This window comes from Rhinopithecus roxellana, chromosome 15 (assembly GCF_007565055.1).
Source record: "Rhinopithecus roxellana isolate Shanxi Qingling chromosome 15, ASM756505v1, whole genome shotgun sequence".
NCBI classification, from domain to species: Eukaryota; Metazoa; Chordata; class Mammalia; order Primates; family Cercopithecidae; genus Rhinopithecus; species Rhinopithecus roxellana.
Window position 1 is genome coordinate 87,712,263 of NC_044563.1, and position 16,991 is coordinate 87,729,253.

Genomic DNA, 16,991 nt, shown 5'->3' on the forward strand with positions numbered 1-16,991 from the left:
AGGAGAACCATGGTACTGGTTCTGAGAGTGCTGGACCAGGAGGCTGGTAGGCAAGACTGGATAAGCAAAAGTTTATTGACCTGATCTGGAAAGAAAAGATAGGGAGTTTGGCAGCAGGGAGGTCTAGGGTAGAAGCATATTCATAGACAAATGGAGTGGGCATAAAGTGTGAAGGTCTTTGTATCTTGTGTTAACACCAGGTCAATAGGTAAAATGACTCACCCAGTTGACAAATTAGCCTACTTCTGTCAGCAGCCACCCCAGTGCTGGCATGATGACCACAAGAACAAAGTGGACGGCAGCAGAGATAAAGGCTATGCAAAAGCCCAAGCAACATGGGACTCATTTAACAAGACCAACCAGATTTGCTAGTGTTAGTATGTATCTCCTCAAAAAAATTACAAATCAGTGCACAGACCACATACAAATATACCCATACACATTTAGAATTAATGTGATCTGATTTCATATTGTAATTCCTTAAACACAAATTCAATCAACTCTATATTAATTGAAATAATACCAATAAACAATTCAGATATTTATGTCAAATTTCATATGTAATAGAGACCATGTAAAAATCAGTAGGGATTTGTTTAACAATTATAAAACTAAAAACAGTTTAAATAGACACATAGATACATATATGTATATTGTTTATTCCCAAATAATATACACAAATTATAATGACTCCCTTTCATTTAGCAGAATATGTATACCTAATCTTAATTAACATCACAGTATCAGTTTTATTCCAATTATTTTTAAAAACAATTGAGGGAGGTAACCTGGGAAGATAGTTGACCTGCTATCTTGTAGCTAATAGGAACAAAAGGAAAGGCAGTTTTTTTGCCTGAGTCAGTTTCCAAGCTTAACTTTTCCTTTTGGCATAGTGAGTTTGGGGTCCCAAGATTTTACTTTCCTATCACAGACTACAAATGGAAACTTCATAAAAGTTTCTAAGTCAGTGGTCTGTAAATGAAAAAGATACTGATATTATCAAATGAATATTTGGAAAACTTCCAATGTAGCTCTCTGGTCACCAACATTGGATAAATATTTGGAAAGATACCAAAAGAAATCCAGTTTGGGATTATAATTTGTGTAAGTTCATGAAGTAGAACCATTTTGGGCCCCCAAAAATAGATGCACTTTCTTTTTTTTACTCATCCATGGAACAAATTTTCAATCCAAAAATAAAAATCTCATCACTCTATTTGTTGGTCTCTTGAAGCTCTACCCTGTTATCAAAGCACAGTGAATCTTCAGGTCAGTCAAAGAACCATAATCATTTTGAAAAGTAATTCTGCAATAGCTAATAAAATTTGTAAACACAGATACTCCTCATCCTATCAGCCTCACTGTAGCAAATCTATCACACAGGTATAATGACATAAGTACATATAAGCATATGGAACAAGGCATTTATTGAAGCACTGTCTTAATGACAATAATCCAGTAGCTACTTCTATGTTCCCAATAGAAAAATGAATGAATAAACTGTTGTATCATATTATGAGAACATATGTATCTATTAAAAACAAGTGACAGCAGTTCTTTATTGAAGGAGACACATTTTCAAATGTTAAAAACTCAACAAATTTACATATTCATACAAAAAATGCAATCTGTTTTCACCCTTTATTAAATTTAAATAGAGTTCACTCAGGCAGTGGCCAAATCTTACTCAGCTTCTCAACACAATCAGACTGTGTGTAAAACCACTTTTCTTCGCCATAGTTTTATCAAAGCCCTCTTTATTTCACTGTTTCGTAAGCTGTAGATGAGTGGCTTGAGCAGAGGAGTAAGCAATGTGTAAGCCAATGACATCAGTTTCTTGGTTTCTGGTGAGTAGCCAGATTTGGGTTGTAAATAAGTCATATTGGCTGTGCCATAGAACAGGGTCACAGATGTGAGGTGAGAGGCACAGGTGGAAAAGGCCTTTTGTCTCCCTGTAGTTGATGGCATCTTCAGGATGGCAAACAAAACTCGAGTGTAAGACAAGAGGATCAACAAGAAAGGAACCATAACAATTAAAATGGTGCCTGTGAAGGCAAAGATTTCAAATAAGAATGTGTCTGCACACACAAGCTCTAGTACTGGGGGAGTCTCACAGAACAGATGATTAATTTCATTGGGGCCACAAAACAGAAAACTAAATACCCAAGTGGTCTGCACAGTAGCCACCATGATCCCTGAGATCCATGAGAACATTACTAATTTCATAAAAACCCCTCTGTTCATAATCACTTGGTAGTTCAGAGGATGGCAAATTGCAGCAAATCGGTCATAAGCCATTGCTCCCAGGAGAAAACATTCAGTCCCACCAAAAAGAAGGATGAAATACATCTGTGCAAAACAGCCCACAAAAGAAATCGTAGTTTTCTCAGTAGAGACCACCACCAGCATTTCAGGCATAATGACTGCACTGAAACTCACCTCCACCACAGATAAGTTTAGAAGGAACAGGTACATGGGAACGTGGAGTCTCTGGTTTAAGGAGATGACGACTATAACGATGGCATTTCCTATCAGGGTCACCACATAAATAACCAGGAAAATCCTAAAGAGCTGCACCTGGAGCTCAGGAAAGTTAGAAAAGCCCAGGAGGATGAATTCAAGCACACAGCTTTGATTTTGTCTTTCCATTTCAGTAGTTGAACCTTAATATTGTTTTTATGGACCTGGTATATCGAGTATGAAGTCACAATCCCATAGCTGTGAGTTTGAGTCTGGAATTCTTAACAGCAGATGTAATGACAAGCTCATTTTGCCAGAACTTCAGGTTGGTTCTTATGAAGAATGGCCAATGGCTTGTAATAGTGAATCTTTAAAATACAAATAAAGAAGTGAAGTATTTTGGTTTAGAAATCTTGTTTTTAAAGTACAAAATAACAGTAAATGTTATCTGGCTACATCTTTGTTATGTAGGTTGCTCTCTCTCCCCTCTCTTAATGCCAGATCCCCCTTTAAAAGCCCCTGCTTTCTCCCCAAAAGGTGAAGCAGTATCCTTAAAGGCAGGAGCCTATACCTCTTCCCTTAATTGGATTCTGCAAGCAAAGAGCAACTGAACCTGCGTTTTGGTTACACCTGGATTGCGAGCTAGTCTGGAACTTGACTGCAGTCCTAACTTTGCCACTGTCTCCAAGATGGGTCTCTGCCTCTCCTGCACTTGGGTTCCCATCTATATGGGTTGGAAGCAGAAGAATGATCCCTTCTGGCTTCGACATAGGTGTTTCCCTCGTTTGTTGATAGAAAACTGCAGGCTGCAAACTGCAGGCTGCAAGGCCTCAACTCCAATCAGATGGGAGCCAGGCTGAAGGGAACATGGAATAGTGGTGGGTGGGCACATAAGCAGCACACATGCTGCCTGAGTCACTTTGGGCCTGCCAGTCCCGCTCAGAGATGATCATTTTCTTCCCAATCCAACTGCCCCTCCAGAACCCCTCTCAGGGCAAAGCAACTTCATTCTGTCTGCTCTCAACCAGATCAACAATCCTTGTCTCCCAGTATTCCCTTCACTGTCAGGGCCCACATATCTTTAAAATCTGGAGTCCTCCTGGCTTCAAGAGTCCATTCCCACTGACACTGCTCCACCTCACTGCCTCTTTTCCTCTCCCTTCACCTCCTCTACTATTAAACGGAAACTAACTGGCTATTCCATGTCTTATACCGAAGCCTTCCTCCAATCTGTACCTCAAATTTCTGACAAAATAATATCACCTTCCCTCCCAGAAGCTTCAGGGTCTCCCCTTATCAGTAGAATATAATGCCCACTTCTCAGGCCGGCATTTAAGGGGAACAAGAGTGATAACAATTGCTTTAGGAATGTAAATGAGGGAAACATTACTTCTGAATGGACAGTGAGGGTGGGAAACCATAATCACAAGATGGCATGGGTGGAAGGTCCATTAGGCAGAGGAGAAAAAGCATAAGGAAGTCTTCCTTGCTCAAATAGAAGGTATTCAATGACACCTTAGTATTAGAATGGAGCTCTAAACTGGCCTTCGTGTGATGCTTTGAAAACCAGCAGAATTTTACTATGGGACAAGAGGAAACCAGGAGGAGAGAAGGACACAGCAAGTTGAAGACGTCTTGATTTCATGTCATTAGGACATTAGCAGAGAGGAAAAGGCAATTAATTTACTGAGTCTGACCATAGTGATATTAAAAACCAAATATATGTATTAACTATAACAAAGTATTTTGGATATAAAAATCTCCTAAAATAGACTTGGCAGGAAGAAAAAAACACCTAAGTATCATTTTAATAGACAAAACTACATTTTCAGCTCCAGGTCTATAAAACCAAGTACGTTTGTAAAATAAGAAAATTTAGAGTATCCTACTAAAAATAGACAACTTTTAAGGAGCTGATAAAGCACAGTTATAGAACAAATCTAAATTACTGCCTTCGTGAGTAATTTTTTTAAGCTGAACTTAAATGCTCCATCTTTTCCCTTCAACATAAAACAACATAATGCTGATTTAGCTACTTCACTGACATGTTCTACTGGCTCTGGCATTAACTTTCTGTATGATCTTGGGCAAATAACTCCCTCGTCAGGGTTTCGTCTTTCTACCCAATTGGACTTATTTCTTACCACCTTCACCCCGCTCCCTCAACTACATACCTTTAAGAATTGATGATTTGTGCAAGCAAACCGTTTATAGATCTAATTACTGTCCAAACGTTTATGTGAATATGAAGGGCACAGCACTTGACTTTCTTACCTGAGCATTGAGTTATCACTTGATAAGTACCTCCAATTAACAGTGAGGGTAACTACAGATGGCAAACCCACCAACAAGTACCAAAGCAGAACCTTCGGATCCTTATCTATTCACTGTCCCTGATTTTCATCCCATTTATGTGTTACCTCTTCAATTAAAAAGCACTTCCATAAATACAACTTAGTGATTCAATGCATTGATTTTAGATTATACTGCATTAAATTGTATGCCCTGAGAGAAATCTTCTCTGGAGAACTTACACACAATTTATACAGACTCTCCTGTATGGGGATAAGGAAGCTCCACTGCACAAACTTGGAATATGACTCTTCCAGATTTTCATTGAGAATTAACACCTCTTCACACGAGAGACCCAATTCCACCAAGACCTTCCCCATTAAGAAATGAAAGCAGAGACTGAATAAATGTTAATAAACAGGCACAAATGGAGAAGGGAGAAAAGAATGTGAGCGTGAGTAAAGGCAGAGTGATTTGGACAGAGAATCTGATTGGACAAGATAGACAGTTTGCACAACAGTAGGAAATGTGTTATGGCAAGTAAATTGAAGTTACTTTGTGGAAAGCCTGGAGATACCAAAACTTAAATTTTCTAGTAGTAATATAGAAATACTAAATTTTGGGGGAAAGTCTTTCAGATAATTTTATAGTTGAAACTTTTTAACTTGAAGTCAAAACATCTGAACTAATATGACTTTGAGCATCATGTCTCTTCTCTGGCTCTATTTTTTTATAAAATCAAGATAACGTTATTAACTTCACAAGGTATATGTAACAATCAGAGGACTCAGAGTTAAGTTCACACTGATTTGAGCAATCAATAAGACTATTAGCTCAGTTCCAGCGAAGTATAGGGATGAATGAATCTGCAGGCTTGGCTTTATCCAGAACTCAGATAATGTTGCCAGGACCTGGATTTCTTTATTTCTATATTTCTCATCTCTGCTTTCCTAGAGTAGGTTCTATTGTCAATGAATATTTTCCCCTTAGTGGCAATAAGGCTGCTAACAACACTTAGGGATAGATCTTCTCTGTATCCAGTGGGCAATGTACCAGTTATCCTGAGGAAAGGGTTTTCATTTGCAAAAACTAATCCAAGAACCCCTCCTATATCATTTACTATGGTGAGATTACATGAGTATCCACCTATAAACCAGACACTGTGTCTGTGAATGAGATGAGAAATGCTACCTAATATGCAATTTTCATGGCATTCTATACTATAACCAGGTACAGCATCAATTCTAACTATGCATACCTGAAAATGTTTAATTAAAAAAAATTCCCCAAGGGAAATGAAGGTACTGTTTATAGGAGAAGGAGGTCAAAGAATGATGGTGATTCAACACACAAATGCTCTATACATAAAGCATGCTATACTTTAAATTATTATATGAATACAAGGAGGTGAGATGAAAGCTGAGAAACAATAAAGTTGCATTATTTATTTTTGCAAGATGGACTGGACAGAAGTAGAACTAGGATGTAATGAATGGAGCAAAATCATATATATTGTAGAGGATAAATAGTTATATATAGTCCTGGACATGAATGTGTCACATAAATAAGACAGGATTTCAAATGTTGGTGAAACAGAGGATGAATAAATAGAAACATGGACAGGGAAGTCCATAAATAAATCACTTCAAGGGCTTTGCGTACCTTCGGAACTGATTCCTGAGTCCAAGAGTGAGGGGAAAAGGGATATACTTACCCTCTTAAAATAAGTCAAGGAGTAAATAGTCACACACTCTATTAATGAATAAGTCTTCTCAGAACTGACAATCCCTTCATTGAACAAGCTGAGAACCTGACTGTAAAGGCATTGTTATAAGCCTACACAGACGTCCCAGTCCCCTGAGTCACGCAAAAAAAAAAAAAAAAAAAAAAAAAAATCCACTGAAACCCTTGAAGTGGGAAATGGAAAGTGTGATATACAGAAATTTCTTTTTTCCTATGAGACTGTAACCTAAGAAGCAAAGCAACAGAGTAAGTGCCATCAGCAGGCAATGGGATCAGCAACAATTTGTCAGCAATGATTTGGTGGGGGGGAGGGGGGAGGGTGTTATGATGGTGGTATTGTTGGACCTATCAATGTTTGTAGGATTCCCTTGAGCATTTCTTGAGAGGTCAGTCTAGTGGTGATGAATTCCCTCAGTTTTTGCTTGTCTGGAAAAACTTTATTTCTCCTTCACTTCTGAAGGATAGCTTTTCTTGGTAGAGTATTCTTGGCCACCAATTATTTTCTTTCAGCACTTTGAAAATATGACTGTCTCTTTGCTTGTAGAGTTTCTGCAGAGAAACCTGCTGTAAGTCTAATGAAGATTCCCTTATGTGTGACTTGATGCTTTTCTCTTGATGTTTTTATAATTCTCTTTTTATCTTTGACTTTTAACAGTTTGACTATAATGTGCCTCAGGAAGGATCTTTTGGGTTTAAATATGTTTGGGGAATTGAGCTTACTGGATCTGGGTCTTCATATCTCTCCCAAGACTTCAAAAGCTTTTAACTGTTATTTTGTTAAATAGGCTTTCTATGCATTTTCCCTTGCAGAACTCTCATAATATAAATGTCTGTTTGCTTAATGGTGTCACATAAGTCCTATAGGCCTTTTTCATTCTTTTTTATTTTTTTATTTTTATTTTCACTCACTGAGTAATTTCAAATAACTGATCTTCGAGTTGAATATTCAATCTCCTGTTTGATCTAGTCTGGCTATTGAAGCTCTCTGTTGTACTTTTTATTTCATTCACTGAATCCATCAGCTGCAGGATTTCTGTTTGGTTATTTTTTATGATATCTGTAACTGTGTTAAATTTCTCATTCATATCATGAATTGTTTTCTTGATTTTGTTGAATCTTCTATATGTATTCTCTTGTATTTCACTGAGTTTCCTTACGATCGTTATTTTGAATTCCTTTTCTGGCAGCTCATAGATCTTTTTTCCTGTGAGGCCTGTTATTAAAGAGTTATTGTGTTCCTTTGGTGGTCTCATATTTCCTTATTTTTTCATGTCTTTTGTGTCTCTGCATTTATGTCTCTGCATCTGGTGGAAAAATTGCATCTTCCAAACTTTATAGAGGGGCTTTCATAGAAAAGGACTTTCACCTGCAGTTGTGTCTTTGTGTGGCTATTGAGAAAGGTGTGGTGACTCTGGTTCTGAGTAGATGTAGGTGGTGTAGTCTCTGTGCAATTTCTTCAACTGCAATCAACATCAGCAATAACTGTGGGTGCCTCAGTGATGTGGCCTGTAGAAGCTTGTGACAGTGGCAATGGTGGCATGGGTTACTTACTTAAGCACTTAAGGTGCTCTGTATCAAGGGCTTTGGAGGGCCTCCTTTTCTCATCTATCCCATAGTGGGGAGAGGTAGCTGAGGTATCTCCTCCTGGTGTCAGGTCTGACACGGCCTATAAGCAGCTGTAGCAGTGCTCGGTTCCAGTTGCATGTGCTCAGAGCATCTATGGAGCTGGAGTACTAAGCTCAGGGTCTCAGGAATCTATTGTGCGACCAACTTGGGTTTTGGTGTGCAGGTTCACCCTCTGTAGTGGGGTTGGATATAGACTACCAACAGTATCGTGACTCTGAAGCACCCCCTAGCAGCTCAGGCCTAGAAAGCCAGGTTGTATCTATGACTCTGACTCTGGAGATTAGGACATAACACTGGCTTAGTTCTGGGGAAGAAGGGGTGCTTCAGAGGTTTTGGCCCAGGGAGCAAGGTACAGCTGCAATTTGGGAACCAGAACCAATAAGGTTCAGTGTCAACTCAGGTCCCAGGGGATGAGAAATCATGCTGTGGTGATTCTAGACCTTGGAAAGGTGGGAGTATCCCAGACTCTGTGAGGCAGGTGTAGTGACAGCACAGACTCCAGAATGGTGGATCACAGCTGTTGTATGGGCCCTGGCAGATAGGGAGCAGCACAGTGATGACTCAACTTCCTGGGAATGAGGGGTGTCTCAGCAGCTCATGCCCTAGGAGGCTAGTCCAGCTCCAGGGAAGCAGGGTACTTGAGTTGTTTGGTCTCTAGAACATGTTGTCTAAGCTCAGGCACTGCTCTGTTTCCCTGGGATGCAGGGTACTAATATAGCTAAGCCTTGATATGTACAGCTACTCAGCCTAGGCACCAATTCCCCAGGGGCAATGTGTCATTTCAACTAAGGAATGGGGGGCTTGACCACTCTGGGTGGTCCAGGCACCATTTCCCTGCGATGCAGGGCATGTTTCTGCTTAGGCTCCAGAGAGGCATGACTGCTCTGAGCAGTCAAGGTACTGTTTTTCCAGGAAGCAGGTTACTGCTTCAGCTCACACACAGAGGGGCAGAGCACAGCAGCAACTGGGAAGGGTATATGGAATGACTTCACCAAAGCACTGTTTCCCTGAGAGGTAGTACATAGCTTCAGCTCAAGTCCTGTGGAGCAGAGCATGACAGTAACTGGAGAGGTTTTTGGAGCAGCTCTGTAGAGGCAACGTTTCCTCAGGAGTGAGTGAGCAGCTTTAGCTCAGGCTCCTAGGGGGAAGTGAAAGAAATCAGGCACATTCCTCAGTCCTGGGCCCAGTACAAACAACATATATCTCTCAATTTCCTGGGCCCAGTACAAACAGCATATATCTCTCAACTTCCTGAGCCCAGTACAAACACGTCCCACCATATATTTCAACTTTAGAAAAACACCACCTGGAAAAAATCCCTGATAATGACACAGCTGTTTGTAGTTTTACTGAAAGCACGGGAACCAATAGATCACCGCTAAATGTATAACTTAATATGTTAACCAATTGTAATGCTGTAACCTAAAGAATTCCCTTGTTCTTCTGTAACCTTACAAGTCCTATTTACATCGGGCTATAAAAAGCGAGCACACGCATTGTTCAGGGCCCTCTTGTATGTTGTGGAACGGAGGGACCAAGTTCGAACTTGCAGTAAAGATCCTTGCCGCTTGGCTTTGACTCTGGACTCTGGTGGTCTTCTTTGGGGAATAAACGGTCTGGGCATAACATCAGGTGTAGCAGCGACTGGGAAGGGTAGATAGAGCAGGTCGGCCAAAGCACTGTTTCCGTGGGAAGGAGTATGCAGCTTCAACTCCAGCCTGAAGGGGTGAGGTGCAGCAGCAAATAGGAAGGGTAGGTACAGCTGCTCACCAGTTAGAGATGTTGGGCCACTGGGTAGGGGTAGTTTGGAACCCCAGAGGTTAACGGATGCTGTGGTCACTCACCCCCAAAGCAAAACACACTCCAGCAGTATTCCCAGGTTCAAGACAGCATTGTAATGCGTAGCTGCATGGGCCACAGTCAGGGGCTGAGACAGGGGCTGGGACACAGAGCACAGTGTCAACTCCACTGGTGACAGAGGGGAGCACAGGTAGAGCTATGGACTCCAGGCAGCTCTCTTAGCTGGGCTTAGTGCCTGTGAGGACTGCAGGGGTCTGCAACAGTGAGGACTATAGGTGTCCGAGGTGTTGATGAGGGCTTTTGAGGTGACCTTGCTTGCCTTTTCCCTGCAAGGAGAAGTCCTTACTGGTTCCAAGCTGATCCCAGCTGGCGAATGGGGTGATGGGGGCCAGGTGTTTCCTTCCGTTCTCTATGTGGCTCTCCTGAGTTTCTGTGCCCACCCAGGGTTTCTGTGGCTCCTTTGATAAACTTTGGTGCTCTCCTTTAGTTATTTTTATCAAAATATAGTGGTTTATAGTAGTTTAATTGTTGTTTTGGCTGTCTTTGTGGGGGATGGAGAGGACAAGCACTATGGACTTCTAGAGGGCTATCTTGCTGTCATCAAAATCCAAATATATATAATATTTTTAAAAATAGCAATTGATGAAGTACTCTACCAGGAAGAGGCATACCCAATGCTCTTGCCTTTCAGGATTCCCTTCGGACACTGTGATATGATTTATACTTTGGAGAGCAGGATGGTAAGGGTCATCACAGGAGTAGTATAATACATAAACAGTTAATATTTTAGACATGGAAGTCTCTATAGTTATACATGTCCTTTAAATATTTCCTATCCCCCAGGGTAGAGAAAGAAGCTTATGCTTTATATTCTCTGAAAGAGTCGCTCTTTTCTTTTGCATGGAAATATAAATATATCTATCACTGCCAAGAAGAATGTAAATTTCTGTTATAAAATCCTCCAGGAACATCACAATTGAGGGTCCCTAAGGTAGCATCCCTAAAACCATAGGGACCCTAAGGGGCCTCTCCCCAGAGAACCAACCCCCAGTAACCTCTAAGCGTCAGCCTGGTATTGCAAAACTTCATGCTTAGGGCAGAGTTTATTTCATTCCTTCCTCAAATTTGTCTTTTAGGAATTTAACTGTGGAAGCAGTAGGGAGAATGGATTTGAGGAGGCTGTTAAAGTTAACCAGGTGATCAGTGGGTAAGCTTCGGAAAAATTAAGTGGTATAGGCAATTGGATTGGTGATTGATGGAAATCTGGGGGAAGAGAATAAGGCAAGAGTAACAACGAAGTTTTGGCATAAGCAACTGAGCAAAATTTGAAAGACAAAATAGAGGATTGGATGATGAGTTCAATCTGAAACATGTGAGTTTGAGGTCAACCAAGCAGAAAAGTCCAGTAGGCAGCAGGATATACTACCCTCACAATTTGTATTCATCAATCACACCACAATAAAGCTGGAAAATAACAAAAAGAAAGGAAGGGAATAGATTGAGTAGGTATAAAGGGATAAGATCTGGAGCTCTACTGTCTTGAACAGAAGTGCAAAGATCTCATCTGTGGTGACAGGAGAGAAGGCAAAGTAAAGCAGTACGTTTTGATGGTTCTAAGCTTGGTTCACCTTTGTATTCAGACCAGTCTGGGAATCACTGACAGCTGCTAGAGCTGATACATTCAGAAACAACTTATGTGAAGGACAGAGGAGACTTCAGGGGAAAAAGTAGCCCTGAAAGAAGAAAACAGAAGGCTAAAGCTTTGAAAATTGAGAATAGTGAGGAGCCAGAAGATGTGGGAAGATGGGGACAGGGCCACAGCAGTAAGACTGAGATTCTGAGCATAATCTGTGTCCTCATCTTAAGGAGGCTTAATGGCAGAGTCCTAAGATAAGGGACTGCCTTCAAAGAACAGGCAAATCAATTTGTGAAGGAGAGGTCATCTCTAACATCCCTGGGGATATAGAGTTTCTAAGAAAACCTCAGTTTGGCGACCTATGTGTTAAGCTGTCCAGATCTACCTTCAAGAATGAAGAATTTTCAGGAATGAAGATTTTGGGAGTGCTGTTGCCAGAAAGCCCTGAGCTGTCAGCCCCTAAAAGGACTGCTTCACCTGGGGCAGCTGTATCTACTAACTGATCAGTGGCAGAGGATAAGGGCTTGGCCCCCACTCTGAAGGTCAGGACATCTCTGAAGGGTCATCCCTGCCTTCAATCCATTGAAGCCTTCAGGGAGTCTGCCTCACAACTCAGCTTCTTTCTTTGCTAAATCCTGCCCTTCTTTCCTTCCCTTCCACAGATGTTGATCCCATTGCACACTAATCTCTATTGCAGTGTTTCCTGCAGAACCTAATCTACAACAGTTAAAAAATGTGAATTCTTGGCTCCCGACAACACCAGCAGGCACTGAAGCCCCTGCATAGGGGGTTTGTGGGACTCTGCACCTTTGCTTTAAACATAACCGCTGAAACCCCGGAAGCACCTCTCTCACCAAAGATAGCACCTTGAAGTATAGCTGAAGTTCCTGTGCCTCAGTTCCCTTGTCTACAAAAGCAGACAAATTAGATTAACACTCTTTAGGCTCATATCCACTTCTAGAATGCTATTCTATTTCATTTTTCTGTTCATTATGATAATAACAAAAGAAAGAGAACAAGAGAGATAAAATAACATGAAGAAGAAAGGGCTTAATGCATTACAAAAACCAAAGAGCAAAGAGTGAGGAGGAGAGTGGCAGAGATGATTAGGAAAGGTGTGCATGCAAGCCTGGTAGGTTCATTAGGATTTTTTCCCCAATTATAATAGGTCTTTAAATATTTTCCACAGATAAAACTGTCAGAGTTTTGTTTCAAAATTACTACTTTTTTATTGTGCTAGGTGTTAAAATGAATTGATTTTGATTGAAATAAATGTCTCATAATTATCCCTATTCATATGGAAATGATAATGTCATCTTCAAAATGAAGGAAAATTGACTTCAAGCTGTTTCAACAAAAAAGTGGGTCTAATGAGCAAAGGTGTGATTAGAGCCAATCTGGTCAAGAACACTATCTACCTGCCCAGGCAATCTGGCAAAGTCATAAATTCATTCCATTTGGACTGGCTACAAGACTGAATGGATCAATACACCTGTTAAATCATCCCATAGTCAAGCATATGTTGACAGCGCAAACTTATTTTTATCAGCCTGGTCTTAGATACAGGTAAAAGTAGATACATGTAAAACTTTGGATTCAGTGGCCATTTAGATCCTGTGATTACAACAGACTGTGAGTCCCTCAAGGGCAGGGGTTATTCAGTTTTGAAGCCCCTGTGCCTATCTTGTGTTGGTGGAAGGTAATTAGGCAGTTAGTAGATTTATTAATTGAACAGAGATATAAATGAACAACAACAAAAAGCACAATTAATTGATTCGAATTAATTTGAGTCTATGTGACTTAGCTTCATGTGAAATGGATCTCCAGTGAGCATCCAGTGTATTGACAACAAAAAGATGTCCCATAAAATTTTCTTTTTTAACATATTCTCAGGTTATACAAAGCAAATTGAATTACTCCCTTAAATGGCTGAGTGTATTCCCATTTGGAGTTTAGAATCTGATGGTTCCCAGTTTGGCCCTCCCAAGTTTGAACCAATTTTCCCAACTCATCCATAGATAAGTTTTTAGCTACAGAAATGAAAATCCTGTGTCTCTATTTAGCAGTATCTGGGTGCTTTCCCAAGATGGTAGCATTGAGTATATCTTCAGGCTTATGTAAAGTAGAAACTTTTCAGAAAGTAATGTAGAATTATATATCTGTTAAAATTAATACTATATCTGTTAAAATTAAAAGTACATTTACTCCTTGATCCAGCTCTCCCCCTTGGGACATATATGCATACAGCTGTTTATTACATCATAGTTTGTTGCGGCAAAACAATTGAAACTGATAGCCAACAAATACTGTGTTATTGTATAGATAGTGTGATACCCAATATTACACAGTGACTTAAAAGGATGAATTAGACCAAATGAACTAACCTGGAGAAATGTCTATGATATATGGTATTGCCAAAATACACAGTCCTTTCTATCTTTACAAATTCAAATTGTGTGCAGTGGCCTACAACCAAATAACACCACAGTGTGTGTAAAACCACTTTCTTCTCCAGTTTCCTAAGCACCCTTTAGATCTCAAGCTGTGGTTCAACAGATTCAGCAGAGATATGAGCAGAAAGTAGGCCAGAGATTTAAGTTTCTTATTTTCTTTTTTTTTTTTTTTTTTTGAGACGGAGTCTCGCTGTGTCGCCCAGGCTGGAGTGCAGTGGCGCAATCTCGGTTCACTGCAAGCTCCGCCTCCCGGGTTCCCGCCATTCTCCCGCCTCAGCCTCCGAGTAGCTGGGACTACAGGCGCCCACCACTGCGCCCGGCTAGTTTTTTGTATTTTTAGTAGAGACGGGGTTTCACCGTGTTAGCCAGGAGGGTCTCGATCTCCTAACCTCGTGATTTCACTTGTAATAAGTGATATTGGTTGTACCCATATAAGACAATTATATGATAAGAATTTTAGCAAGAAAAAAATCACAAGATTTAGAATGATGCCCATAAATGCAGATTTCATGTATATAAGCTCTAGCATTGGTGAGATTTCACAATAAGGACCATTAATTTCATTACAGCCACAATAGCAAAAATTAAGTTTGTATCCCCAAAATACAACACAGAAAGACAAAGAAATTATTAGAAAAAAATGCAAGACTTAAAAACTAGAAGACTCAACAACTACATGCAATTTTTACCAAGAAAGTCTAACTTATTGGAGCATGAGGTGTTTTTGTTTCTTCCAATAACTATTGCCAACTAAATCATTAAAAAAAAAATCCTTTTCCCATTGCATAGTATTTCTCTTGATGACATCTTGGGCAGACTTATGTATGTTTTCAGCTAGTTAGTTGTTAGACTAGTTTCATTCTACTATTAAGAATTTAATCTCTTTAAAATTCCAACCTTGACCGGGTGCAGTGGTTCACGCCTGTAATCCCAGCATTTTGGGAGGTGGAGGCGGGCAGATCACGAGGTCAGGAGATCAAGACCATCCTGCTAACACGGTGAAACCTTGTCTCTACTCAAAATAGAAAAAAATTAGCCAGGTGTGGTGGCACGTGCCTGTAATCCCAGCTTCTCGGGAGGCTGAGGCAGGAGAATGGCATGAACCTGGGAGGCGGAGCTTGCAGTGAGCTGAGATCACGCCACTGCACTCCAGCCTGGGTGACAGAGTAAGACTCCATCTCAAATTAAATTAAAAAAAAAATCCAACCTAATACCTTATTCCAATTCTTCCTCTTCCCACCCCAAATATATACTAGAGTGATGCAAGTTGGGATAGTGGAAGCAGAGTATGCTCCCTAGACACTTATCGTACCATCTTTTAGGAAAGATGTGGAACAACTAGAACTCTCATACATTTCTTTTTCTTAATTTTTATTTTAGATTCAGGGGAAATGCATGCAAATTTAAGAGTATATTGCGTGATGCTGAAGTTTCAGCTTCTATTGATCCTGTCACCCAGATAGTGAGCATAGCACCTTATAGGAAGTTTTTCAGCCCTGGCCCCCCTCTCTCCTTTCGTCTTTTTGGAGTCCCAGTGTGTGTTGTTCCCATCTTTGTGTCTGTGTGTATCCAGGGTTTAGCTCCCGCTTATAAGTGAGAACATACAATATTTGGTTTTCTGTTTCTGCATTAATTTACTTAGGATAATGGCCTCCAGCTGCATTCATTTTGCTGCCAAAAACATGATTTTATTCTTTTTATGGCTGTGTAGTATTCCATGGTGTATATGTACCACATTTTCTTTACCAATGCATCATTGATGGGTACCTAGATTGTTTCCATGTCTTGGTATTGGAATAGTGCTCCAATAAACATATGAGTGCAGGTGTCTTTTTGGTAGAATGATTTATTTTCCTTTGGGTACATACCCAGAAATGAGATTTCTGGGTGGAATGGTAGTTCATTTTTATTTCTTTGACCAATCTATAAACTGCTTTCCACTGGGGCTGAACCAATTTACATTCCCACCAACAGTATATACATGTTCCTTTTTCGTTACAGCCTTGCCAGCATCTGTTGTGTTTTAACTTTTTAGTAATGGCTATTTATATGTATTAATATTTATAACTGTCACCCTAGGGCACAAGTAAAGATACATTGCAGTCCAAGGAAGGGTAAAAGAAAAAATATCTTCTATCCCCTGGAATAGGGGAAGGAAAAAGTTCTGGGCCCAGGATCACATACCAATACTATTAGATGTCTCCTATTCTTAGGGCAGGGTCAAGGTAACCTCTACTCCTGAGACTCAGGGTGATAACACCTGTCTAAGACTAATAATGCATAAAAACAACCAAAAAGCCTTTTTCCCACCCCCAATCAGTCTAAGAAACACCAAGTAATAAGTGAAAGAAATCTGTTGGTAGGAGAGAAGTGAAATCACTGAAAAGGCCTCACTCCTGAGACTCAAAGTCACAGCACTCACCTAAGATTAAGAATTGTTAAGGACAAAAAAGAAAGCCCTCTTTCTTCTCACACTTCAATGAGACTGTGAATCACCAGAGGATCTTTTGAAAATGAAGATTCAAATTCAGTAGATCTGGAGTGGGCCTTGAGAGTCTGCATTTTTAGCAGGCCCCCAGATGATGCCAGGGCGGCTGGGCCACAAACCACATGTTGAGTAGCAAACTTCTGAAGAACTTTAGTGTTAACCAAGAGAATCCCTGCTGGTTTGAATGACCCTAGCCCTTCCTCCAGAAAACCTTTTTGCAAAAAAAGTACAGAAAGAACTTAACTTGTTCAAATGTGAGAAATAATCAAAAGAGAAACAGCATGATATTGAAGCAGAAACTATAAGAAAAAAAAAGTTTCAGGGAGGAAATAGCATATTAAGAACAGTGACTATAAAAATGTTGCTATGAAGCCAACAAAAATTGTGGCCAAAAAAGAAAAGCCAATAATTTTAAATACTTATGAAGAAACTGCTCCTCTAAAACAACAGTACAAAGCACAAATATAAGCATTAAGGAAATATATAGTTTAAA

At 40.1% G+C, this 16,991-nt stretch overlaps 1 protein-coding gene across 1 annotated transcript; it reads right to left on the bottom strand.

Moving 5' to 3' along the window:
- Positions 1-1,668: 1,668 nt before the first annotated feature.
- LOC104670012 (olfactory receptor 10A3) lies at positions 1,669-2,718 on the bottom strand. Its single transcript, XM_010373164.2, has one exon. It carries the CDS (start codon positions 2,647-2,649, stop codon positions 1,705-1,707), a length of 945 nt encoding a protein of 314 aa, XP_010371466.1. The 5' UTR covers positions 2,650-2,718; the 3' UTR covers positions 1,669-1,704.
- Positions 2,719-16,991: the final 14,273 nt, after the last annotated feature.